At 37.3% G+C, this 26220-nt stretch overlaps 2 protein-coding genes across 7 annotated transcripts in view; one reads left to right on the top strand and one right to left on the bottom strand.

Annotated features, from left to right (window-relative positions):
• The window catches only part of mrap2a (melanocortin 2 receptor accessory protein 2a), a 28516-nt gene extending 12076 nt beyond the window's left edge, over positions 1–16440 (top strand). Inside the window, exon 3 of the mRNA XM_088905908.1 lies at positions 13440–16440. Within this exon, the coding sequence (XP_088762034.1) occupies positions 13440–13836 (397 nt within the window). The 3' untranslated portion in view covers positions 13837–16440. The remainder of the gene's footprint in view (positions 1–13439) is intronic.
• Positions 16441–18613: 2173 nt separating this feature from the next.
• Positions 18614–26220, bottom strand: part of cep162 (centrosomal protein 162) — a 50544-nt gene continuing 42937 nt past the window's right edge. For all 6 annotated transcript variants that reach the window (XM_088905904.1, XM_088905905.1, XM_088905902.1 and 3 more), the window contains 5 exons: positions 23826–24499; positions 21100–21241; positions 20850–20948; positions 20498–20632; positions 18614–19740 (listed from right to left, as the gene is read on the bottom strand). In XM_088905904.1, the coding sequence (XP_088762030.1) occupies positions 19522–19740; positions 20498–20632; positions 20850–20948; positions 21100–21241; positions 23826–24499 (1269 nt within the window). In that variant the 3' untranslated portion in view covers positions 18614–19521. The remainder of the gene's footprint in view (positions 19741–20497; positions 20633–20849; positions 20949–21099; positions 21242–23825; positions 24500–26220) is intronic.

Here is a 26220-nt window from a genome sequence, read left to right on the forward strand (position 1 = left end):
AAAAAAGCACAGCTCACAAAAACCCTGTGAAATTTTATCCAAACCAAGGTCAGGTTGAACATAAGATGGTTTCATCAGTGTTGTTGTGTATTTGAAGTTCTTGCTGCCCAAGCTATATTGTTAAAAGATTAAATAAAGAGTAGGGCCCAAGAAGGACCTTCTTGTACCTGTCACAAGTCTGAAACAAATCTTTCAGATTTTACACATTGTTTACAGTTCTGTAAATAATTCTGAAACCCTGAGAGGGACCTCATACAGTATCAAGAACTATACGACAAAGCATTCAGAAGAATGGAATGATCCACACTGCCAAACCCTTAGATAAAACCTAAAACTTAACTGTTCAAGCATAGTTTTTGTTGAAAGCCATTGTAATCATTGAGTAATGATATGACATTGAGTAATGATATAATCTGTGCTTAGAAAAAAAGAAGCCATACTTCATGTAAGCTAATATCATATATAGGGTGGCACATGGGGCCCTGGGTTCAATTCTGGACCTAGGGAGGCTATTTGCCTGGAGTCTGTATGTTATTAATGTGTTGGTGTGAGTTTTCTCAAGGAGCTCTGTTATCCTCCCATAGTCCAAAAACGTTTTGTAGGTTCTTAGGCTTTTGGGAAAATTGGCCATGGTGGGTGTGTCTGTGTCTGTGTCTGTGTCTGTGTCTGTGTGTGTGTCTGTGTGTGTGTGTGTGTGTGTGTGTGTGTGTGTGTGTCTGCTGTGATGGACTGGCATCACAGCAGACACACTGGCTGGGATAGACTCCGACTGTCCCATGGCCCTGTATTGGATTAAGTGGTTAGAAGATGGATGGATATTATATAATTATAAAATATCAATATTTAAAATAATGTTAGATGAAACGTATAATGAGGTAGATAAAATATTGATGTTTAAAAAGTGCTACCCCAAGGTATTCAGAGCCCACCTAGACTTAAAACTTGCAAACACATTGGCCCTCCAGGACTGAATGTGTGGCTGTAGGTTTTCAGTAATTCTTTGTCCCTTTGGGGCAAAACAACAAAGACTTCCAGTCTTGCTGGCATTTCAGTAGTTTTTTCATTAAGACAGATTTTATGAGTGAGCCAGCAGAATGGATATGAGATTACCAGCACATTTTATTGCAATAAATGGTTAATACAGTGTGACCAACAGATTACTTTATCTTTACTCTATGTTGTATACTATGTACAGTATATTATGACATATTTTATGACTTTTGCACAGCTCAGCTTGTATTTCTGAACATCTCTGAAACTTGATTGCATCAATGCACAATGTGCACAATGTTTTGTTTTACAGTATATTCTCATTTACTACTAATTGCTAATACTATCAATTGTGAGGCAGGTGGACAGTTCTATAGAGCAGTGAGATTTGTTGCTAATTCTAGAATTTTAATTTAGATGCATTTAATAACACTGTCACATATCAATCAGTATAGCAAGTTCTCTTAAAAAAGACAAACTACTCAGTTCCATTTACCATTCAGGTGACTCTTCCAGGGATGATTCAATAAATGATTCACTGGGATAGGTGTCAGGATTAGTAAGTAATGACAATATGTAGTGCACAAAAGAAGTGCTAGCCTTGTTTAGCTGTGAGTTTAAGAGTGCTCTTTTAACATTTTTTATAGTACAAATCGTCTCTCCTCTAACTAACATTCATTATTAAATAAGGGCTTTGCACCCACAAATTAGTGTTTTTAAAGGTCAGGCACTGGTAACCATGTCAACTAATGGATGTGTCTTAAGAATAACAGCGACAAGTACACTTTTATATGGGTAAGGACCAAAGATGTAAATCTTTAATGTGTACTTGATTCATGGTCGTGTTTTATATCTCCTGTTTTTAAGGGCCATATTTTGAGTGGTCTTATGGCTACATTTAAAAATCTTATTATAGATTATTACAGTCTTTCTCTGCCCATTATGTTTTGTAAGAAACTGAATTATATTGTTAAAAATCCATTTAAAGTATTTAAAATCCGTCTACTTACATCCTTCAGGAGAGTTGCATTTGTAATTTTCAGTTTAGCAGGGATAATGTTTTTCAGTTCTATGTTATGTCATTATAACATCTGTTCATTTTACTTTCGGTAATCTCACATTACAGTAGGTTTACTTATTTTTGCACTGGCCTAACACTAAATATCATATTTCTTCTCCCAAAGAAAAAACATACTGGAGCATAGTCTATATGCCAAAACAATGAAATCATTTATGGGCAATATTTTGGAAATATTGGGCATTTATTTACAAGTAATTAAAGTGATCTAGAGAACTATTGCTTAGTTGTTTTACCGTACAGTAATTGGTTTAGATATGCTACATATCATTGTCATATGCTTAGCAATCCTTATCTCTTAATTATGGTGTATTATTTGGCTAGCGGTCACACTAATGTCCTATGACCCTGAGACGCTGGATAAAGCAGTTAGAAAATGGATGGATGGGCTAGCTGTCATATAGCTGTCATGTAGATACTGTATGCTTTGTGTCCTAATGAAGACATGACCTACAGTCAAGGTTTCTTCATGCCTCTATGTTATTTCTGTGGCATTTAAAAGTTAATCCATAGAAATGTAGTGGAGAGGTTCATATTAACTTCAAAAGATGACTGATAACAAGAGGAGATCTTTGCTTAGCTATGTAAAACTTGAGTCCATTTGTCAAATATCATTTAGAGAAATATTTAAAAGATACACTGGTCTTCACTAGGAATAACAACACCCAGGAATTAAGCATACTGAAAGGCTTATGGAGTGTTTTAGTCATAGTAAATTTGGCTCAACCTGCTCAGGCCAAAGGTCAGGGAGGCTGGGACCCCCATGCAGAGTGAGGAGTGCCCAAGGGGCAGCTGTAAGTGTAGAAATAGGGTACAACTGGGATGCACAAAATGGATATGAGGGAGAGAAGGGTACATGTTGTATTTATAATGTTTAAGTGAGGAAATGACGTCAGGAGTGATTACAAATTACTGACAGCTGAGGTTGATTGAACTGGCTGTTGTCATCCCTCCTGAGCATTCATTATAAAGTTAATTCTAACACCAGCTGAAATGTAGTACTGTTTTGACAAAAGTAATACAATATTAGCAAAAAGGCCCAAAGCAAGTTTCTTCTCTGAATATGTCTCCATATAATCTTTTTACTGAATTATTTTATGCAATGAAAGATGATAGGGAATAACCCTTTCTATTGCATTGGCTTACACTAGGTGTTAACACTAGGTGTTAATATAATTTTGTACTGAATAATTGAATTTTATATGTGTACCTTATTGTATTGTTTTATTGCATTGCTTTAGTGCAAATAACAGGTAGTACTTAAAATATACAAGGCTTGCAAAAGGTTAAAGATATGAAAGATAGACCTATACATATGAAGTGCGAGTTACAGTCCTCCCATTCCTGACTCCAACTAATGAAGTTCACTAAAGCCTAAAGTTTTTAGTTTAGAAAGAAAAAAATGTCTTTCTTCTTTTTTCATATTTCTATATAATATTATGTTTTACTCATTCCATCCTCCTAGTAGTCTGGAGAATTTTTTGTTTTTGTCAACAAAGAACTGGAAACAGAGTTGCTGCTGCTAAAGGTGCTATAACCCCACTGGAAATCTGACGCATTGAAAGTGGGCCTCCGTTTGCCAGGGATGTCCAATCCTGGTCCCGCAGGGCAGGTGTATTTGCAGCTTTTCAATTGTCTCTTGAAATCAGCAGCAGCTGAAAAGCTGGGAAAACGGATAAATTGTTTTGATTAAGACAATGATGTGTTGGAACAAAAACCTTCCGACACACAGGCCCTCAGGGCCTGGACACCCTAGCAGTAAACATTTCTCATGACACAGCTGAAATTTGAAGAATTCTGAAATCGCGGCCAAGTGCAATATATTTCCTACTCTCCCCACCCCCTCAAAATGAGTGCTTCTCATCCCTGGTCCTGTTAGACCACTCTACTTTCTGGTTTTTATACCAGTTCCTAATCAGGGGCTAATTGATTTGAATTATCTATTTGAGATTTCTTTAAATGAGCTTTCTCTTAAAAAGTCAAATTGCATGTGTGATTGCAGTGGTACCTGTAACAGGTTGTGAATTTCATTCAAATGTGTTTGATTCATTGTCATTTCTACCTATTTCTGTTCATCTTAAATTGACCATCGATTAAAAAGTATTCAGGCTGAAATAACGGTGAGCAAATGAGCAAATGAAGCTGCTTACATTTCTGAGAGCAGATGTTGTTGGAAACGGTAACCTTGAAGTAGGAGACTTTTTGAAACTCAGGACTGAGTGCAGAACAAAAACTTACCAAAACTCTTAACAAGCAAGCAGATCAATTAAAGTCATCAGTTATCACTGGGGTTTCTGAGCACAGCTGGAACAAAATGATTTGCTGTAGGTATCTCCCTGGGCCAAGGCTAAGAATCACTGGTCTATACATTACATCACTGCATTGTCTGTGTTCGAAGTGGAATTGATGTTTAGAGACCATTAGGAACCAGACTGATATTTCACAGTAGGAAGCCTGCTCAAAACAGTTTTCACAATAGGCACTTTTACATATTTATTAATCATTTACAATTATACATAAAAAAGCAGTTTATATGAAATCCAACCGAGAAACAGAGATAAAAGTTTAAATTGTTCCATACCAGTCTTAACTGCCTTTTCTTTCTGATTTTATTCTTTTATTATTGCCCTCTTAGCTTGGTATTGTCCCATTGTTATACAGTATTCATATCGTAATTTAATAATAAATGCCAGGACAGATTCTCTTATATTGCAGTTGCTCTTGTTTTAATATCTAATGACCAGTGACTGTTACATTATTTAATCCATAACTTACAGTAGTAAAACTACTGTAGACCTTTCTAATCTAGTCGAGGTGGTAGGGCTGTAAAGAGTGAAAAGAGTGTTAACCCTCTGGGGGGCTTGCAATGAGCAGGAGAGGTGAGGAATGAGAGCTATACCATACAGTAAGTCCTGGGGAAAGTGGTCAGAGCTGTAGTAAGTCAATGAAGCAGGGGTAATGGCGGACACAGCTGAGGAGGATGAAGTAATCAACAAAACCTGATGAAAGATTAAGAATTACAGTGAGGATGACAAAACATCTGGTTTTCGTACTTTCTGTTCTATATCCTATTGCAGTTTGATTTTTGTAATATGCTCAACACCTGAAGAAGGCTCCACAGCTGAAACACTGTTTTCTTTCTTCTCTTTTCAGCATGGAATAAACCTATTACTTGTTCCTTTGCAGCCTACGCATGCTGACGCAGCTACCCACCTGAACATGCTCACATTGATTCTAATATAGGAGATCAGAACTGCCCGCAGGTAGTGACTTACTGAGAGAAGGTCGAGAAATTTTTGTGGTGTGTGGAAAGAAACCATTTTTATGACCTTTTTAGACATGCAGATCACGTATTAAATGTAAAAAATGTGAACCTTACATCAAGAAAAGGGATGTCCGGTCTTGTTCCCTGGTCTTGGCAAGACCAGTGTGTATATATGTTTTCATTTAAAATTGTATCTCTTCTTATTATTGGCTTAAATGAATCAATTTACCAGCTCCTACAAGCTATTTGGGTGCTAATAATTTAAAGAGACCAGGACAATGTTTTAAAGATTCATAGCCCTCCAAGCCCAGGATCAGACACCCCTGATCTAGAAGGACATCATTAGCATCTTAGAAGCAAGATTTGAGTTAAGGAAGCTAAACTACTTATTCATACGTTAGGGGAAACTGAGATCTACATTGCAAAAGATGGTAGGTTAGACAAAGTGTAGGTTTGTGTCTGAAACCACATTCTTTAGAAAGCAAAAGAGACTGACCTGCCATCCTCAGTCACCTCACCAGCTGGAGGAAGTCAATTGGTTGGGTGGTATTTGAAACATTCACAAACATTTGATCTCTGGAGAAGAGCTATCAGATTCTCTGGGCTGCACTGTATCACAGAGTAAAGGGAAGGAAACTGTTAGATGGGAGATTTGTTTTGATTTGATGTTGTCCAGATGTGTGATTGGATTGTTAGAAGGTTGTTTTTTTTGTGTGTTTTGATTTTAAATCATGACAACATTAGTGTCATCAGATCAGATTCAGCAAAGGGAATTGTCCTAATTGGTGTCAATGTGGGTTTTCTTGGGCAGAACTCTTGTTCCTGTCCTTGTTGTTGCTCAACCTTGTTCCTTGAGGTAAGGAAGTGCCTTGATTTTAAATGCACTCCCATGTTTCAGTGTTCATTTTGAAGAAATCTTCTGGTTTGACATTGTCAGTGCCTTTGTGGATTTTAATACTTGTATGAATTTTCCTCATAATCTCCGTTCATTTCCTTAAGTTTGTCAGTGTAGTAAATTCCCGTAAGTCCCAGAATGCACCTGGTTTCTCTTCTCTGTATAGTTTAAGAGCAATGATATCTTTTATATAACACGATGACCAAAATTGAATACAATATACTAAATCAGGCTTGAGTAGTCTGCTATACAATTTTAACAAAAAATCCCTTGATTTAAATTATGCTTTTAATTACTCACCCACATTATCTTCAAGATGTAAATGATGTGTCAACATTGTTTTTCATAAATAGCCTACTTCCCATTTTGTATGAATAGTTTACAAATTTACTACCTGCGCTTGTCAGCATCAAACATAGTCTGCCAAGAGTTTGCACAGTCTTGAATTTTTATCTAAATCTCTTTTAATTAAATTTTCCGTTTCTACAGTGTTTCTATTTTTTATCCTCCTTATTTGGTTTCCTCTGCCAACTTAATTTACTAACTATACTGAAATCTAAATCTCTGAAATAAATTAAAAAGAGTAGTTACAGATCCCTGCTCTACTCCACCTATTCTATACCAGTTTGAGTATGCACTCCTTATTTGAACTCTGTTTTTTATATAATAACTAATTCTTAATGCAGACATTTGTTTCCCTGAATGCCTGTTGTCTGCAATTTGAGAATGAATTGTTTATGAGGTTTATGATAATTGTTGTGGGACATAATTAGGAATAACAAAACACACTGATATATGCCGCTGTGTGTACACAGGGAAGAATGATTTTAATGAATAGAAGTATTCAGCAAAGTATTCCCACTTTATCAGTAAAGTCAACAATTTATGCCTCAGTTCATCTTCAAATGTACATTTTTGTCTAGATATGCCCACGATTTTGAAAGTAACCATGCAAAATACAGATAGAAAGAAATGAACAATTGGTCCTTGAAAATTGTTTTGAAACTTCACAGCCTAATTCTAATGACCACAGAGAGTCAGGACCTCAGTTTTACAGTATCTTATTTGAAGGATGGCACCTGTTTACAGTATAGTGTCCCCATCACTATACTGGGGCATTAGGACCCACATAGACTGCAGGGTGAGCACCCCCTGCTGGCTCCACTAACACCTCTTCCAGCAGCAACCTTAGTTTTTCCCAGGAGGTCTCCCAACCAGGTACTGACCAAGCTCACACCTACTAAGCTTCAGTAGGCTGCCAGTTGTGAGTTGCAGGTTGAGATAGCTGCCAGTTTGTTTATAATATTTTATGATTTTTCATGTTAGTAACATCTCAAAGGTTGTCTTGTGTAACATCTTGTAAAATTTTACAAGATGTAAAATTCTTTGGTCCTAGACAGCTGAGCACATTTGATTAAAAAGGTAGTCCTTTAGGTGCCTTATTTTAATTTAAAGTATTTTTAATTCCCCCCTTCTACTATGCGTGCAGTTGGTGCAGAATGACTATCCCTGCCTCAGCCAGTGTGCTGCAAATTCAGTTGAAGTTGAAGTGGCAGCCCGAATACAGTGTATGTGAAGCACTTTGAGATCCTCGTAGAAGAAAACCACTATGCAAATGCCTTTCTGCCCCATGCTGCAGTTACAGATGTGGATCTTTGCAAATGCTGACCCCATTTTTGGATATAGTCAGAAGCCAAAGGGTAAGCCCTTACGCTGAATTGGGAAACTAGTGCTTTGAGCACATGAAAAACCTGGTCAACAACCCCATGAATTAATTAAACAGCAACAGTGTCTCAGAATGAGAATGACAAAAGGTGTGTTTTAAAAGCGAGTAAAAAAAATACTAATTTGAATTTTACAATTTTACCAGTAAAACCGACTACATTCTCAGTGAAATGGTAGAAGAATATAAATCAATGCTAATATTCTCAAAAAAGTCAAGCCTTTTGACGACTGAGGTGTTATTAGATTGTAAGAACATTTAAAAACTTTAAGACAAAGATGCAACAGAGTATAAAGGTGTCAAAATATGAAATCATTAAAATCATTTGTCAATTGGAGAAATTGTTTGCCAATAGCTTATAAACTAAATAATCCGAATAGCAGCTCAGACTGAAAACATTTTACCTCTGGCAAGGAAATCAATCTGAGTTTCTCAAACGATCATTGACATTGAATGGTCACTGTTGGTATAAGAGACTGCATTGATCAATACCTCCTCCCAGTTCTGGTTCTTACACTGTGTGAATGTTGGGAGGGAAATACAGCCACTTTGTTTTGGTACAGTCAAGAGGAGGCCAGTCAGCAAATTTAGCTTCTTTCGATTTCTGTTGTCCATTAGGGCAGCAGTGTGGAATAGTGGTTCGGGCTCTTAATCAGTCCCTGACGGGGCACAGCTGTTATATCCTTGAGCAAGGTACTTTACTGAAATGATTTCAGTAAAGTGCTCTGCTGTATAAATGGGTATAAACGTAAGCTGCTTCGCCTCGGCAAGATAAATTTTTAATTGAGTCAAGAACTCCTGCTTGTTAAAGGATTTGAATCAAACTTCCACTCAAGTAAATGGAAGCCACGCATGGGACTGTTAAGAAAATGTTGTGTATTAGTTTAAAATAGTAAACCCAATAGAATGTAGAGGCAGATGTCGTACCCACTGACTAAAACAATTGATAATGTCTTATCCATCCATAAAAAATGTGATTAATTTGAATCATGTAATTACAGACAATAAGTTACATTCATGGTTATTAAAATGAATGTAGCCTTTAAAATTAATCAACTTTTAGTGATCAGAATTTAAGTAGATAATCTGTATGTCAAAATGATTCTAAAGGATAGAAATTGGATTTAGAAAAGGTCTTGCTTAACTACCTTGTTAAGATCTCTTTCAGTAAGAGCAATATTAGATATGGAGTATACGATACAGGATATTTAGAATTTCAGAAGGTTTTTTATAAAGTTCTTCAAAACTGATTAATTTGCAATCTGCAGGCAGTAGGCACTCAAGACGACATATGTTCTTGGATAAAGAATTTGTTAATGGACAGTAAACAGAAGGTACAGATAAGGAGTAAACAATCCTCATTTAGTTTGATCTTGAGCAAATGTGCAAAGAAGAAGCGATGAAAACTGCTCTATGGGAGCATGCAATCCAGTAAGACTTACAGCAGTGATGGCTGTCAAAGATAGTTTCACAAGTATTGATTCAAGGGGTTCAATTTTTCTATGCATTTTTTTGCTGACATTTTACTTTTCACACATAATAAAAATATGACCATTAAAATTTTAAATAAAATTGTTCACTTCAATAAAAATTCAATATCACATTTGTAGTCCAAAAAAGTGTCATCCCTGGAAGAGGGAGAATACTACCATTTTTATCAGACAAAATCTCACTTCTGTTACTTTTAAGGTTATGTAAACAATAATTATGGATAGACCAGTGGATCACCTGGTTATTAAGATTTTTGGGGATAGTCAAACTTTTAAGGGACTTAAAAAAGTAGGTATTGGTTAACTTACTTATTAGTATTATTTTAACAAGCAATAAAAGTAATTAACACAGGAACAAGTAAAGGTTTATTCCATGCTGAAAAGAGAAGAAAAGAAACAACGTTTCAGTCAGCTGTGGAGCCTTTTTCAGATGTGACAAAGAGAGGAAAACTGGCAGTTGATAAAGCATGGGAGAACAGACGCCAGGAGTGGAGAGGAGGCAGGAGCAGGAGAGAAACGGAGTGGACACTCAGGTGGTGTGAAGTCAAGAGAGGTGAAGAGAGATGTGAAGTCAAAACCTGCAAATGAATAGAGAGGGTTAGAAAGAAACGAGTCTGTTATTGAGAGAAGGGGGTAGGTGTGATCCTAGTTTCAGGATAATTTTGGTTTTGGATGTCTGTCTGCAGTAGGAGTTCCGAAACCCCTCTTTGAGAATGCAGATGGAGAGAACAGTGTGAAATGGGAAACTATGGGCTTGGAGAGATTTTTGATCCTTAGTTCCCCAAAACTCTCCCAGTCTCCTTCCTGTTTCACCAATGTAGATAGCTGGGTATTTGCTGCAAGAGATGTAGTAAATAAGGTTGCTGGAGGTACAAGATGGCATCTGAGTGACCCAGAATTGTCCAGAGAAGCCTTGAATGAGCGTGATACTGGATATATATTTACAGGTGATGCAGCAAGTTCTGTTGCAAGGGAAAGTGCCGGTGTGGATGATTGCTGAGGGAGGTCAAGGGAGCTGCGAACAAGGTTACGCAGATTAGGTGGTCGGCGATATGAGATGATGGGGTGGTCAGAAAAAAGGGTACCAGTTGGGGGATCATCCTCTAAGATGGCAAAGTACAGACATTGTATATTGTACACAATATAGAATTTTTAAGATTTTCAGAAGCCTTTTGTTCCTCAGGTAAGTTTGAATTGTTGCTTTGAATTATGAATTGCTTACTAGAAAACAGAATGCAGATAAAGAGTGAATGCTGAAATTGGAATGACATCGTTAACGGAGTACTGCAAGGATCAGTATTAGTAACACTGCTCTTCTTAATTTAAATTGATAATCTAGATTCTGGTATAGTAAATAAACTTGTGAAATTCACAGATAATTACCAAAAAAGGAAACTGTGGAAGCTGCAAAGGAAATAAAAAAATGTAATGCAGAAAACTGTTGGCGGTTACTGGTGATCAAAATATGAACAACAAATTTAAAGCAGAAAACACAGTGTTTGAAGAGGCTTCTACTTTAAATACTGTACATTATATCCATCTTTAAGGCAGCCATATCACCCTGCAACTCACAACTCACAACTGGCAACCCACTGAAGCTAAGCAGGTGTGAGCCTGGTCAGTACCTGGATGGGAGACCTCCTGGGAAAAACCAAGGTTGCTGGTGGAAGAAGTGTTAGTGAGGCCAGCAGGGGGCGCTCACCCTGTGGTCCAGGTGGGTCCTAATGCCCCAGTATAGTGATGGGGACACTATACTGTAAATAAGTGCTGTCCTTTGGATGAGATGTAAAAGTGAGGTCCTGACTCTCTGTGGTCATTAAAAATCCCAGGGCCTTTCTCAAAAAGAGTAGGGGTGTAACCCCAGTGTCCTAGCCAAATTTCCCATGCCTCCTAATAATCCCCCTCTGTGAATTAGCTACATTACTTTGTTCTCCCCCCCACTCTGACAGCAGGAGGAGCGACACGCCGGTTGGAGTATTTCTTGGTCACAGTTAATGGCAACGTCAGCTCAAAGATTTGGTTCAAACCACCAAATGGAGACCGGTGTGCTGACAAGCGGACCCTGCTGATGCGGGATTAACGCTAGGAAAGAGAGATATCCATCTTTAAGGCAGTGTACAATGCTTACAGAAAGTCCACACCACCTTTCACCTTTTGCTGCCTTATACTTTGGAAAATGCATTTTTGTAATCAAATCCTACCCTAGAACATCCAAGAGAAAAAATATTCTTGATTATTTTGAAAGAAAATAAAAAATAAAAACTGAAATAGCTTGGTTTGATGCCCGCTTCCCTTGTAATAGCAATCCTGAATTAGCTCACTTTTGAACAACAAACGCATACAAAATAACACACCAAGATAACTGGTCTCCACCTGTGTTAAACTGTAAGGATTCACACAGGATAAATTCAGCAGTTCCTGTATGTTTCTTCTGCTGGTAAATGCATTTCAAAGCAGCTTCAACATGAACCAAAGAGCTATCATTTGGAAGGAAGGGGTTACTAAAGAAAACTTGAATCGCATTTAGAATCTGTAGTTTTGTGGTCTGTTGAAACTAAAATGGAACTATATAGCCTAAATGCAAAGCATTACAGCTTTGATGCACAGTCACAGTGGTGGCAGTGTAGCGGAGCTACAGTAGTTCGGACATGGTGATGTCATCGCCCTCCCTGCGCGTAGCAGGGACCTCAGCCGCCTGGGCTGAGGAAGGCCTCCTTTAGCTCATGTGGCTGGTTCCCTGTTGCGTTACGCTGGAGACCCTGGTTCATGCCCCAGGTGTTGTGAGACAAAACGGGTGGGGTGGAGCGGAGGAGGGCATGAGAAAGTGTGGAACCAATGGTCACAGCAGCAGTATGTTCTGGGAATATTTATCATTGGCAGAAGCTGGAGTATGTGTCAGGATAGAAGTGATAATGAAACTTCACTTTCAGTGAAAAAATACAGAAAGGTCCTTGAGGAAAACATCTTATTACCACATATTATTTCAGGATGTTGGAGACTTACCCAATTATTTTAGTTTTGTATTTTTAATATAACCTTTTCCCAATAAAAACATCTTCCCCTTAAACATCTGGAGTATGATGTGTAGATAAGTAGAAAAAATACTCATTAAAACGTATGAAACTCTGAGCCATGGATACAACAAAATGTGAAAACAAGTTCAGGGGCATGTTGACTTTCTATAGGCACAGTATGGAAGCAATAAGAAGTCAACCATGATGTTAGGATATAAATTAATAAAATTAAAATCATGACCTCATTTAAAATGGCAAGTACAACTTTGACAGGACAAACGAAGACTTAAAAGATCACCAGGTAACGTGATTCAAATATTTAAAATCCTTAAAAGCATTAAGGGCAAATTTATCAATGGGCAAATGCATTTAAAGCTGAGAACTGTATTTTATTGCACAAAGGATTGTTGGAACACGGACGATGCTGTCTACCAATATCTAGTCTTTCATGAAAAGGCCAGATGAGATACTGTACTTGTATCAGTTACAATAGCTACTGAGAAGATCAGGCTAACGAGACATGCTGTACTTCCACTTTTGAATTTAATTTGGCAGTGGTGACAGCCATATAGTTTTCCGTCCCCTGCAAAATCCAAACGCTTATGCAGTACGGCAGTGTCTAGGTCACAGTACAGGGTTGAAATTGCAGTGGAAGCAGTACTGATTTTTGCTGTACAATGAAGTTATTCTTTACTTTTTATATTTTATTTACATTTCCAGTTCCCAGTTCACAAGCATGAATGTATCTTAGATTGCTACACTTCTCTGGATAGGTATTCAAGTTATCTTTCTCATGTTTTGCTGCTCGTTATTTAAACATTCAACAAAAGAAAAGACTTCTATAAAATGCTTGAACTGTGCTCACATAAAAGCTTGTTAAGAAACTCAGACAGAACTGAAAACTAGAAATGACTCAAGATCATTTGACGCTGCTGATGTGGAGTAATTCCATGTAAACTGACATGTCTCTTTTTGTCCACAAAGGAACTCAGAACCAGGAGAAAAGCGGCATCGTGTAACCAGCTGTGCAATCGATATCAACTGTCCCCAGGACCTGGGCAACAAGGGCCTGTCCCGGCGGGCAACGGAGGAGTCTCGCTCACTGTTCCACTGCTATATCAACGAGGTGGACAATGGGGACAGAGGGAAGCTGACCAGCAAGGCATCCAGCTTGGAGCACAGCGGCCATCAAACTCAGGGAACAGTAGGGGGCGACAAGCTGGCGGAGGAGATGAACTCCTTGGCCCACTTCAATATCCCCAACTTTGTCAGCTCAGAGCACAGCTCCATGCTGGGCGATGACGACCTACTGCTCTGTGAACAGCCGATAAATATTGATGGGGAATCCAGACCCAACAACTTGAACCAAATCATCAAATAAACTTGTAGACATCTGAGAGCAATGCCTGACCTGGTCCAGAGCGATATCTAACAGCGTGGAGGACCATGATGCCAAGGCATTAAACGTTTAAAATGCTCATGCACGTTAATGAGGCATCACTTCCTTATAAGAAGCAAAATAATACCATGATACAAATGTTGTCTATATATTTTACAAATTGTACTGTGGTCAGCACTCCTTGAATAACGATTCTACATAAGCGGTTTTGAGAGTAAGTCAGAGAAAAAACATTTTTAGTTAATATACTGGGCATTGAAAAAAAAAACCCAACTTGATAACGATTCTACATAAGCGGTTTTGAGAGTAAGTCAGAGAAAAAACATTTTTAGTTAATATACTGGGCATTGAAAAAAAAAACCCAACTGCAACAAAGGCAAAATGTTACCACTAGGAAAGTGACAAAATATTGAAGCAGTTGACCTGATATTTTTTTACATTATATCGATTCAAATGTCATCAAGAGAGCTAATGAACAGAGGGACTACTGTGAAAGTCACAGGCAATTAGCATGAGGCCACTGTTGGAAGCAATATAAATTGTACATATAACACATGCCACAGATAACATCTTGCAAGACATGGGTGGAGCGTTGGCTCTGTGGTTGCCGGTTCAAATCCTGTGGCTGGCAGGGGAATCCTACTCTGTTGGGCTCCTGAGCAAAGCCCCTTAACCCCAGCTACTCCAGGGGTGCTGTATAAATGGCTGAACCTGTGCTCTGACCCCAGGCTTCTCTCTCCCTGCCTGTGTGTTTCATGGAGAGCAAGCTGGAGTATCTGAAAAGAAATTCCTTAATGCAAGAAATTGTATATGGCCAATAAAGTGATCTTATTTCATTCCTCTCGTTTAGCCTGAACAAACATGTACCAATTCACTAGTCTCTAATGCCACTTATAATGTTCAATGGGGTGCAAGTCTGGGAAGTAGAGCACCCATAACATAGCACCTATTACACAAGAAGCATGCAGATACAGTCTGTTATCCTGTTGGGAAGCTGTCAGGGCAGGATGAGCAACTGGAAGTTGGGCGGAGTTTCCCACCAAATTTGGTGAGATGTTGTGACTCATGACCAACCAGATTCTGGCCTATTGCTGACAGACCTAATGATGACTCAAGGATGTACTGTACAGTGTATGTGTTACATTCTGTTTTTCTTTCACGAGACCTGACACTCCAGAGTTCACATTACCTCATCACATTTGTCCAATCAACTCCATCACAAATTACACCAAAACTATTTAAATCAACATTCAAAATTCATCTATTGTATTTTTCTAAAAGCATTCCTTTTAATGCTTAGTGCATATATATTTATTTATTCTAGGTTATATATAAATCCCACCAAAGAAGACAGATAAATGTTTTACTTAAATGACAAAAATAACAATTTTCCCACCTCATAATCATGCTTTCTGATGGTGCTGTATAAGTGGAGGTTCCTATGGGTGCGATAGATATGACTTTTCTCTGGTCATATAGCTGTCAGTTTTTGTACAGCACTTGTGTGTAACGTCAGACCGTGATGTGAGACTGAAATGTTCCCCATGGACCGGGTTCTCATTAAATATACTGTATGAGCACCGAGAAACTCTAGGAGTTTTTTGTGATTTCCAGACTATACTGGCAACTTCCACAAAGTTATCTTCAAGAATCATGATTTGGTGAATTCCACAACAGATTAATATGAAGCATTGCCCAGATTTTAATTGAATGAAAAAGAACTGTATACAGTTCCTGGAGGGTAGTGATCAATGAGATGTTTTTTTATTTCAGTGTTGTTTTCCCAGCAGTCAGAAAATCAGAATCACTTATGTATCCTGATGAAACCGAGCCAAGACAAAAGAAGGATCATTATGCGTGATGCAGTATCTGGATGTGATAATGATACTAATACGTTATCATACATTTATCATAAACAAGCCAAATCAAATGTAAAAGATTGTGATCTTTAAAAAATTATTCATGCACTTTGATAATATTTCTATTGGGTTAAATGAATCCCAAAACTTGGCAAGCTCACTTTTTAATGGCCATCTTATTTTATTCACTTCAAGTCATCATAAGTTCATTCATTGGTTTTATCCAGCATATGGATGGTAAAGTGCATTCCAGCACATAGTATTGTAGGTCAGAATCAAATCTACCCAAGTGTGAACTGTGACAATTTCAATAAATCAATTTATTTCAATTGTCTATTGTGGTCTACAAAAACAAAATGATAATGATATGTAGGTCTTCTGACAAACGCATTCATATTTCTAAATTGCGGTGATCAGAATTAGAATAGGACAGAAAAATCATTAAAACTGATACTCCGGTAGAATGGGCAGCAAAATAAAAAAATGAAATATGATACCTGTATATACATCTACTGTATGTTTCAGTCCACTGCTGCAATACCAAACAGAATTCATAATACTGTATGTGAATGTACAAAAACAGTTACATTTTGATCATTTCTATTATTTTTTCATAAATATTACAAAAATCTGCAATTATAGATTCAGTGATATAAAGCATTTTTCCTTCTGTAAACGTTTGGACAATTATTGCTATTTTCCCAAATAAAGTGTGATAAAAGATTAAGCTATTTCAGGTTTTTCTCTGTATATAGAAATGTACAGTTTTTGTTTCATTACAAGGACAGAATAATAACGTTCAGCTATAAACTGTGCCTCTGCATTTATTATTTTGATATTATGCTTTATAATAAGGTTTGCTATGGCAACCAAGCTTGTTACTGCCTGTACTCCAAAGGTACAATTTCGCAACCTACAAATAAACAAGTGGGGTTTTAAGGACAGAATTTAAAACTCTGAAAGTACACAGACAGATTTTTTAAATTAAACACTTTCTGAAGTAACCATTCTATATCCATTTCATTCTAAAAAGAAATGCAACCAACATTCTCTTAACAAAACGATTAGGTGACATTAGAGGGATTTTAGTTCGGCAAAATAGAATCAACGAGTTTAATTCCCAAAGCGTTATTTCTGACTGTAGACCTGTGGCCCAGCTGATCTCCGAGCAGCTTTGGTACTTAAACAGCTCTTGGTCAATGAGTTCATGGAAAGATGATAAAGACTTTGGTTCAAAGGCAGGATTCCTTTTTAAACCCCACTCCATGCACTTTAGCAACACTACAAAAGCAACTGCCACCTAGAGTGTTAATTTTGTAATTTTCAATTTTGGTCAGATTGACAGAACAAAGATACTGCCCCCTCCCACACATTCACACTCTTAATCTTCCCCCAGGGAGCCTAGAACAAATCCTGTTCTCAAAAACAATTACAGGTAAGGTTATGGAATACATAACATTATATACACAGTAAGAATTATTTGAATAAGCAACAGCTCTAATGGACATAACAGTACACAGTATGATGTATTAACATTTTTAGAAGGCTTCTGAATCATGAATTTCCACACAAAAGGATTACTTCTTTAACTGAAGGCCATAATCATTCAAGGAAACGTCTTTGGATTGAGAACTGAAAAAGTGATAGCAAACAGATATTTAAGAGTAGAATGTAAAAGACAGTTGTAAACGATAAAGGAATGTCCTATAATGGTAGTCCAGAAGAACTTTAAATGTTTAGTGTTGAGCAGAGCAGAGTATGAGGTACCCGGATATATTCAAAATCCTTCAAAGCAATTATATTGACAACTCAATGGATTACTTCGTAATCAAGTGAATGTATTCAAATGGCCACAGATATTACTTTTTTAAATAATATTCTGAGCATATACTGTGCCATGTAAACTGTATATTAGTAATACAAAAAGGATAACTCTGACTCTGAATATCGGGGATGGGATATCCATCTAATTTCTGGAATACTACAGGAATTCTAAGTCAAATTACTTCCTTTAAAAAATCCAAATATTAAGCTCAGCCCACAAAAGTGCAACAAGACAACAGGTTCCAAAAGGTACTTCTGAAAACCACAAAGTGAGCAAAAGTGGGTTTGTGTTTCTGCAGTGCCATGTACAGTAAGTATCGTAAAGGGCACATTCTGTTTTTCTGTAAACCCAGAATACTGGGAAATGTACTGTACTTTATCAACATAAGTGAGAAATCCATATGCACATAAAGAATAGTGCAGGTAGTTCTTGATTTACACAGGGCAGATGCATCCCTGAAAAGCACAGCAGAAATTTAAAAAACAATTTCACATAAGAATCCACATAACTTGGGTGGTAAGCTTTCCCAGCCAGAGTGTTGAACAGCCAAATAAAAATAATCACACATATTTAATCATGTAAGATATATAAAATAAAGTCATTTTAAAATTACGTTTGTTAATGTTTATCAGTGGGTTGAACGGTATTGTGTGTTAAATAATGTTGAAAATGCAGGAATTGTGTGAACATACAGTACAGTAGATACACTTTGACCATGCATCCATCCTCAGTCCTTTTAAATGTTTAAAGTAACATAATATTACATTATGTCACTGTATTTCCTTATTCAGGTTTCTGAACATTATTTTAGACCTTTGCTTTATTTATTGAATGATTGTGGATTTGTTGTTTTACTTGACTTTAGAGTAACAAGGGAACAAGTAGGTTTACTCCAGGTTAGTAAAGGTTAAATCCACATGTTCCCTACAAGCAACTCTATTTGTTGCTTCGTATATTGTCTTGAACACTCCATCAAGTCCCGTGTTGCTGGCCATGGCAAAGTGTGAAAAACTGAGAATTCCTAAATGCATACTAACTACAGACGCACAAAATAAACGTGCATGAATCAAGAACAACCCGTATCCAGATTATTTATTCTAACTTCTAACTTGCCAAATTAAATTTAAAAATGGATTAAAATTTCAAATAACTGTAACATGTAAAGGACACAAATAAAAATCACAGGGAAGGGCACATAAATCAAAGAACGAATACAAAGGGTTCTTTCTAGAAAAGACTGGACGAGATCCTTGATTCTATTAACTGCTAATACAGGACAGATGAGTCAAATCATCTGTCATTTGTTCAAATGGCACACACAGATGGACTAACAGAATCTAGAAACCAGAAAAAAAAATAAATGCAAAGGGATTTAATTGAACAATTCAGAATGCAGGTGGAATAGAACCCTGCCTAAAATAACACAGGCATGAGATCTGCTCTCCCTCCCCTATCCCAACACAAGAAAGCATCTGTTAAGTGGGGACACAATGTTCTCACCTTCCCAATAATACATATCACTGCAGCACACTTCTTCAATAAAACACATCCAAGTACATGCACAATTACGGTCCTCCTTAGCAGCAGACAAATAGGTCTTCCCCATTAGAGGAGTGTTTGGCCAAACCTGAACATTTCAGGGGCAGAAAAGGAATTCAGAATTGAGAGCTTTTCCTTTGCTGTTTGTTACTTGCACTTAAGACTGAAGTGAAGGATTGAAAATCTTGGCATTTTGGACAACAAAATGCCCTTGCGGGCCCTACTGCTTCAAAGCTAAAATGAAAAGAGATCTCTAGGGGAAGGTGAACTTTAAACATCTGAAAAGGAACCTGTGGGAAAACTAAACAAAACCAGAAAAGAACATGTTGAGCCTATTTTGATGGATAATTTATGCTATTTCAATAAAACACTATACAAAATACTTAAAAAAAAACACTGATTGTGTGCAATAAATGACACCACAGTCCTTGGCTGTTCTTGCTATCATGTCCTCCAGTCCAGCCCTGTCACGTGTTGCGCGGCTGTGTGGGGAGCAGGGATGACAACTCCTTGCCTCTGCAGTTCCCGCAGCACGTCCAGTATCGAGTCCAGCTCCACTCTGAACGCCTCCAGCTCCCCAGTCTTCTGCTGCGCAAGCCTCTTCCACTTGGACACCTCTTGCTGCTGCTCCTCATGAACAACGCGCCGGGTCTGCTCAATAATCTGAAAGTGAGCACAGGAAACACTACTGAGTGGCACTCCACCGCGACCTTGAGCCAAGTCCTGAAGGCTACTTTCTTAACTCCAATCATAAAAACCATCCCTTCCATCTGTGTGGTGCTTTTCATCTTAAGGTGCTTTGCGTATAGGAGGGGCCTCACTATATCGAGCCACTGAAGCCTAAAATCTACAGTAACTAGTGACATGGATACACATCTCTGCAAAAGCAGCTCCACTACACAGCAGATTAGGTGGAGAAGTGAGAAATTACTCAGGTTTAGGAGGTTTAGCTACGGTTGAATTCAGGCAGGACACCAGGGTTAACACATCTACTGTTATGAACAGTGCTGTGGAATGTTTCATGGTAAAGCAGGGAGGACCTCCTTTAAATGTGTTTTATCTGAAAGATTGGAGCACTGAATAGGCACAAGCCTCGCCTGGCTTCAGAGATCTGACGATATCATGCCAATACCATAATGCAGCTGCCTAACAATCAACTCTGAATGGAATTCAAAAAGATAATATAAAGATAACATCTTAAGAGGTAAGCAGCATTGTCTTGAATTTTTAGAATAGGAATGTAGTAAATTCATCCAATCTGTAATTTGACTAAATTGCGACTGTTCCCAAATATAATACCAATTAATATCCTCTCCATATCACAACCGCCTAAGAAAACAACTACCCTGTTCAATCACACATTTTAGTCTCATACAATCCCAGTGTAACCTTTATCAGTCATATCAACGGCTTTTGTTACCTGTTGGAGTTCCTGTTCTCTCTGCAAATGCCTTATTTCCATATTCTTAATTTTTCTTTCTAGTGCGGAGAAATGTTTCAGTTCAGGTGTGTGAGCCTCTTTTGCTTCTCGGAGTTCTTCCAAAAGCTTTGCCATCTACAACATTAGACGAATAAATAACTGCAGGCATTTCTGAAATCGGTTATGATGCAAAAAAATCCATTCTTTTATGCAAACCTTAAAACGCAGAGTCAAAAAAAAAATTTGCTCCTTGTTCTTTGTAGACATTTAATTTGAATACTGCTTTCTTATGTTTTACTGAACATTCCAACTGCACGAGAGGAAGATAATTTTTTAAAACGTTATCAGGTACCTGGGTTTGCAGAGTTTCTTCACGGACATGTAGAACAGCAAGAGCCTCTTTGGTTCTCTGTAACTCACTAACTTGATCACGTAAATGTCTGATCATTATCTGCAGAAAAAAGAGTTATTAGAGATCCATTTATGGCACATTAGAAAGCATTTGTAGCCACAGTGCTCTGCGGAGAACAAATATCAGTAAATCATTACCAATATTGTCTGATGAACAATTAAAACAATAAGGCAATGCATAAACCTCCTACCTCCTGTGTAGAAACTTTGTTTGAGAGTTCAGCAACTTTAGAAGAAGAATGTTCCAAAGCATGATGAGTGACAAGGCGCTCAAGCTCTTTCTGGTGTTCAGCTTTTAATGATGAAACATATTCCACAGACTCCTCTTGAGTCCTGTGCAAAATAACCAAGACAAACTAAAGTAACTTACAACAGAGCTTATTAATAAAAGCTATATTTGGTATATAAACTGAACACAGCTTAAAAAAAGAGTCCTATTTAAATAAAATGTCAAAATTGATTACAAAACCAGGTCCTGGACTTGGTATTAAAATAGTGCCATTAATTACATCATCACAGTTTTAACATAAATGTTATTTATGTCTCTGACCTTATAAAGTCAGAGAAGAAACCTTATTCTGTGACAGAACAATGTAGCAGTTTCTGAGAAAAGTGTTCTTGGCATTTGCAGTTGTCACTTTGTGCATTAGGAATATTGCGCTACTGCTGAAGGGGCCCAGACAAATGCATGCATGACAAAAAAGCTAAATGTCAAATGCATGCAAATATTTTTAAAGAAAGAATAAACTAAAAAAATCATTACAAAATAATAAACATCTGTCAATATTTAAATCATGTCTAAATACAATGCTATTTAATGTTTACAAAATTGCCCAATTTCAAAATATTCAAAGTGTTTTCTTATGGCCAACCATTGCAGTCTCTTAATTAAATCTGCACAGCATACTCCTTTCTGAATTAAATGATTTTTGCAAAAGGGATATCCATCACACAAAATCTGCTATTTCCACTTTTGAAATTGAGCCTTTTCGTGACTGCAGGTGCCAGGCTTTGAACATTTTTCTACAGTTTCAGATATGCAGCTACCTTTGAACAAAATATTCCCACCAACAAAAATTGGAAACTTACTGTATTTACATGTCTGTTCTCTGCATTTTTATGCACACTTCTTTCAGGTAACCTTGACTGACTTGTGTTTACAGGCTGTCACCCTTATAAGATACCCCACTATATGTTGTTTCCAATGTAACTTCTTTGATGAATTGAGGAGCTTACCACCATGAAATACGGTGATCTAACCAATGTATTAAGGTTTGATCACTAACTTTAAACACGTCGTTCTGTATGGACTAAAATCCATCTTGAAGCAGGGAATGCCCTTTATGGTTTTAACGAGAACACAATTGGAAAAGAGTTTGTGACACTATTTCTATTTATTGTTGGTTATTTTGTATCGGTTATAGGTACTTTTAATGTGTATGCTGAAACTGTACAATAAGCACATTTCTATAAAGTTGCAGCTTCATAAAAATGGATCAAGAAACCCTGGATAAAGTCTGGAAAAACAACAACAACACAGATGAGTTACAAGGAAAGGCTGAAAAAAGCTAATCTTTTCAGTCTCAATAAAACAGTAGTCAAACTCGGTATATATGTATGGCATTCTTCATTCTTATTACAGTTGAGAATAATTTAGAATAATTCAGGATGCACTGAAGGTGACAGTAGTGTCAGTGTTACGTTGTTGTTAAGGTTGGTGTTAAAACAACTTCAAAATATGGTTTGGCTTGTGGCTGGGTAGGAAAAGGGGTAAAAATTGCCATTTAGCCTCAAACTCCATGCTATTTCAGTGAACAATAAGAGTGGTACAGTCACATGGTTTAAATTACTGTGAATTTATATTACCTAATTACTGAACAACAATAGTTATTGACAATCATTAGTTGTACATTAATTTCAATGTAGTGAAAAGCTTAAGCATATGTAAAGTGAAGTTGAATGTACATTGCTTTCTTTCCCATTTTGAGCTGATAATTCTTCCTACTGTATGTCTATGCTCCTTCAGAATAAGAAAATTGCTAGTCAATCCATGTCATCTTCTGAAACTGAGTTGTTAGTCTATTCATTCGAAATGCCGGTCACATACAGTAATAACATTACAGCCCTACCACCAACCTTTCCTTTTACCCTAGCATAACTCAACAGTGACCAGATGAGTATTCCAGTCCTGATTTTACCTCTGTTCCAGCAGGACTCAGACATTTCAATGGCACCCACTAGATTTATAGGGTGGTAAGAAGCACAGCCAGAAATAAAACTACAATCTCACTGTTGCAGCTTGACAGGTTCTCGCAGAAAAAACAAAGACAAAATTCCCAGTTCGACGATTTTCTGCATTTAAATTAGCTAGGTCCTTCAGCAGCCACTGTGCTCAAATTTACAGAAAAAGCAGTTTAATTTTTTAAAAGCTAACTCATAAGCGAGCAATTCTGGCAAAAGCTCTTAAAAAGGGATGTGTGCTTAATCTCTAATGGCACTTGAAAAAGGAATTCAATTTAGTTAATATATCAGTAAGAGTTTTTTTAAAAGTGCTCTTCATCAGAACAGATCCTGCAGATCTAGAAAGGCTGCTGTTAGGCTCATATTAGGACAAATTTCTCAATTTGATAGTTAATAAGAGGGAATAAAAATGTCAATCTTTTTATACCCAAGCACTATGAAAGGTAAGTTCCCATATTTACTTTAATGCCCAGATCCCCAAAATTGTGTGGCCACAGAAACACAGTTGTTAATTATTTTTTCACAAGAAGACATTTTTTTATAATACAGTACATTACCAAAAATCAATACTGTAGTTGTTGCAAGAAAGAATTCCGAGTTTCTTCCGAAAATTCAATTGTCTTCTTGTCTACATGGGAAATACAGGCTGGTATGGAGTACAATTCACTGTATTTACCTTCGGGCCTCACATTCAGCCCGTGCAACCTCTGCCTGCAGTTTCACTCTCTGCTGATCCATGTCTAATGCAAGCCTTTCCACTTCCCGCTTCAGCCTCTCATTGTCCTGAAGGACTTCTGAGATATGCGAGCCAGCAAAGGCATGGGGCTGGTAGTCCTTCTCATCCCGAGTGGCAGGAAAATCCTCAACCGCCCCAGTACTGTTCCTATCAGCCCCGGGGACGGACTCGTTCTTGTTCCGTTGGGAAGAGTGCAGCTTGCTTGGACACACTTTTCCATCTCCTGTCTGTCTGGACAGCAGGGACCGTCTTTCCTTTTGAAGCTTCTCCACCGTTCTCAAAAGTTCTTGTATTGTTTTATTCTTGGCAGCCACTTCTTGACTGAGCTTGTCCAACCTGATTTTATATGTCCCTTCTACTTGCTTTTCAGGTCTCTGGGGACTTTTCCTACAGTTTTCAGCCACTTTCTGCTTGGTTGGTAAAAGCTGGTTTTGCAAGGTTTCAATTTCTCTTTGGAGAGCATCTTCTTTGGCTTGATAAGCTTCTCTTAATTGTTTCAATTCCTCTCCCAAAGCCCCTGCTTCGGCAGCCCATTGATCAGACTCCTCTCTTTCAGGAATGAGTTTATGGGACAGCAGCTGCTCCAGCTCAGAAATCCTCTGCTCATACTGGATCTGAACAAAAATGACAGTTGACAATCTTTATATTACAGTAATTAGCAATGTAGAACAAAGTGTAGAAAGGCACATCGGAACATATAAAAATCCTGATTAATCTTAAACAAGATTACTTGAGAATTGGCACAGGAAAAACTATAAATGTAACTTGCATCAATAATGTCTTAAATAATACAATGGAAGACACAAATGCAGTCACAGCATGCATTACAGCCTTCAGAGCAACATACAGTAGATCACTTTTTAATTAAGCCTGTAACATAAATGTCCATTATTTTAATGCCTTTCATAAGTATATAGTTTATCATGGCACATACAGTACATCTCCATTCTCATTCTGAACGGACCAATAAATCACATTAAAAAATCATTTGTAACACTTAAAACATTTATGCTGAGAAGACATATACTCAATAAAGGAGTATATTAAACTGCAATTAAGAGGTACAAAAAACATTCCTTAATACATTTCAAATTGTAATGCTCAACAGAACCTGAATACGTTTTATGTCACTTTCAAATATTTATGTATTTTTTGTAAGTGTGATATTGTCTAATGCATCCATAACACCCTTACAGAATTACCCTGAGGGACAAAGTTAACTACTATTCTGTTAATTACATTTCAGAACAAAAAGAACAATTTTTCAGTTTCAGTACAAAATGTGAATATCAACTGGAATATATAGAGTACTACGAAATAATTATGAAACTGCCTTACATAATGCATTAAAAACCAATAATCTTGCCAGTAAAAAAACACTTAAATGCAAAAATAACCAAATAAGTAATCTGTATAAACCCTGCTTCATTCCCCCTGTACATCTGGAATCCAGTGTTGGAAAAGATTAACTGGAATTAGTCAGGACCACCCATGGCAGATACAGCTTACATTTAAGGTTAAAAATCATCTGTAGGTTTTACCCTGTTAAGTGAACGTTTTCTAGATTAAAACATGAACAGGATGATGGATGCGTGTTCTATAAGGCTGAAAAAGAGCACATTTATTTGTTACGTAGATATACAAAGTTTTGGATAAACTTTATCTTTTTATGCATTTAAAGGTGAATGTTAGATGTAAGGAGTTTGATATTATGTTATATGCCTTCGCAAGATAGAAAAAGGAAAAATATTCATTTGTAATGAATCTGTTAGTAACAAAAAGGTTTAAAGTACTGCCTCTTTCAATGCTTATAAGGTGGAAAGGCAGTGTTGCTAAAATGCTATTAAAAAATCAAAAAATAAGTAAAAAAACAATTCAATTATTTAAACATGCCAAATAAATGTGTTCAGATTTGTAATTATTTCTGGCAGCATACTGGTTTGTGTTTTCCGTTCAATTATCTTTTTTCTTTTCCTTTGTATTATTTGATGTTCACTGAAACTGAAAAGAAAAGTAATCAACTTCCTCGTTTAGGTACAGGCAGTGATTCCACTGTAGTTTTAAATTTCCATTGCTTCTGGGGAGGAAATCTCCCATACAATATTGTGCATGTATTGTAGGATGAGATATCTAAAAAGACTCAAGGAAACCAGTGTATGGAGAACATAACTGAATTCCCACAGCAGGCGGAAGGGGGAACTGGCACTCTGCTCTCTATTCACCTATGGCCCTAGTGGGGCCCTGGAGTTACCATGGAAACATCCACTTCTGCTTCTGGAATAGAAGGACAGAACATTCCAGTTCCAAGGCCACCCACTCCTTCCCCAGGGTCAGC

The sequence above is a fragment of the Atractosteus spatula genome, chromosome 2, assembly GCF_055471065.1.
Source record: "Atractosteus spatula isolate fAtrSpa1 chromosome 2, fAtrSpa1.hap1, whole genome shotgun sequence".
Classification (NCBI taxonomy): domain Eukaryota; kingdom Metazoa; phylum Chordata; class Actinopteri; order Semionotiformes; family Lepisosteidae; genus Atractosteus; species Atractosteus spatula.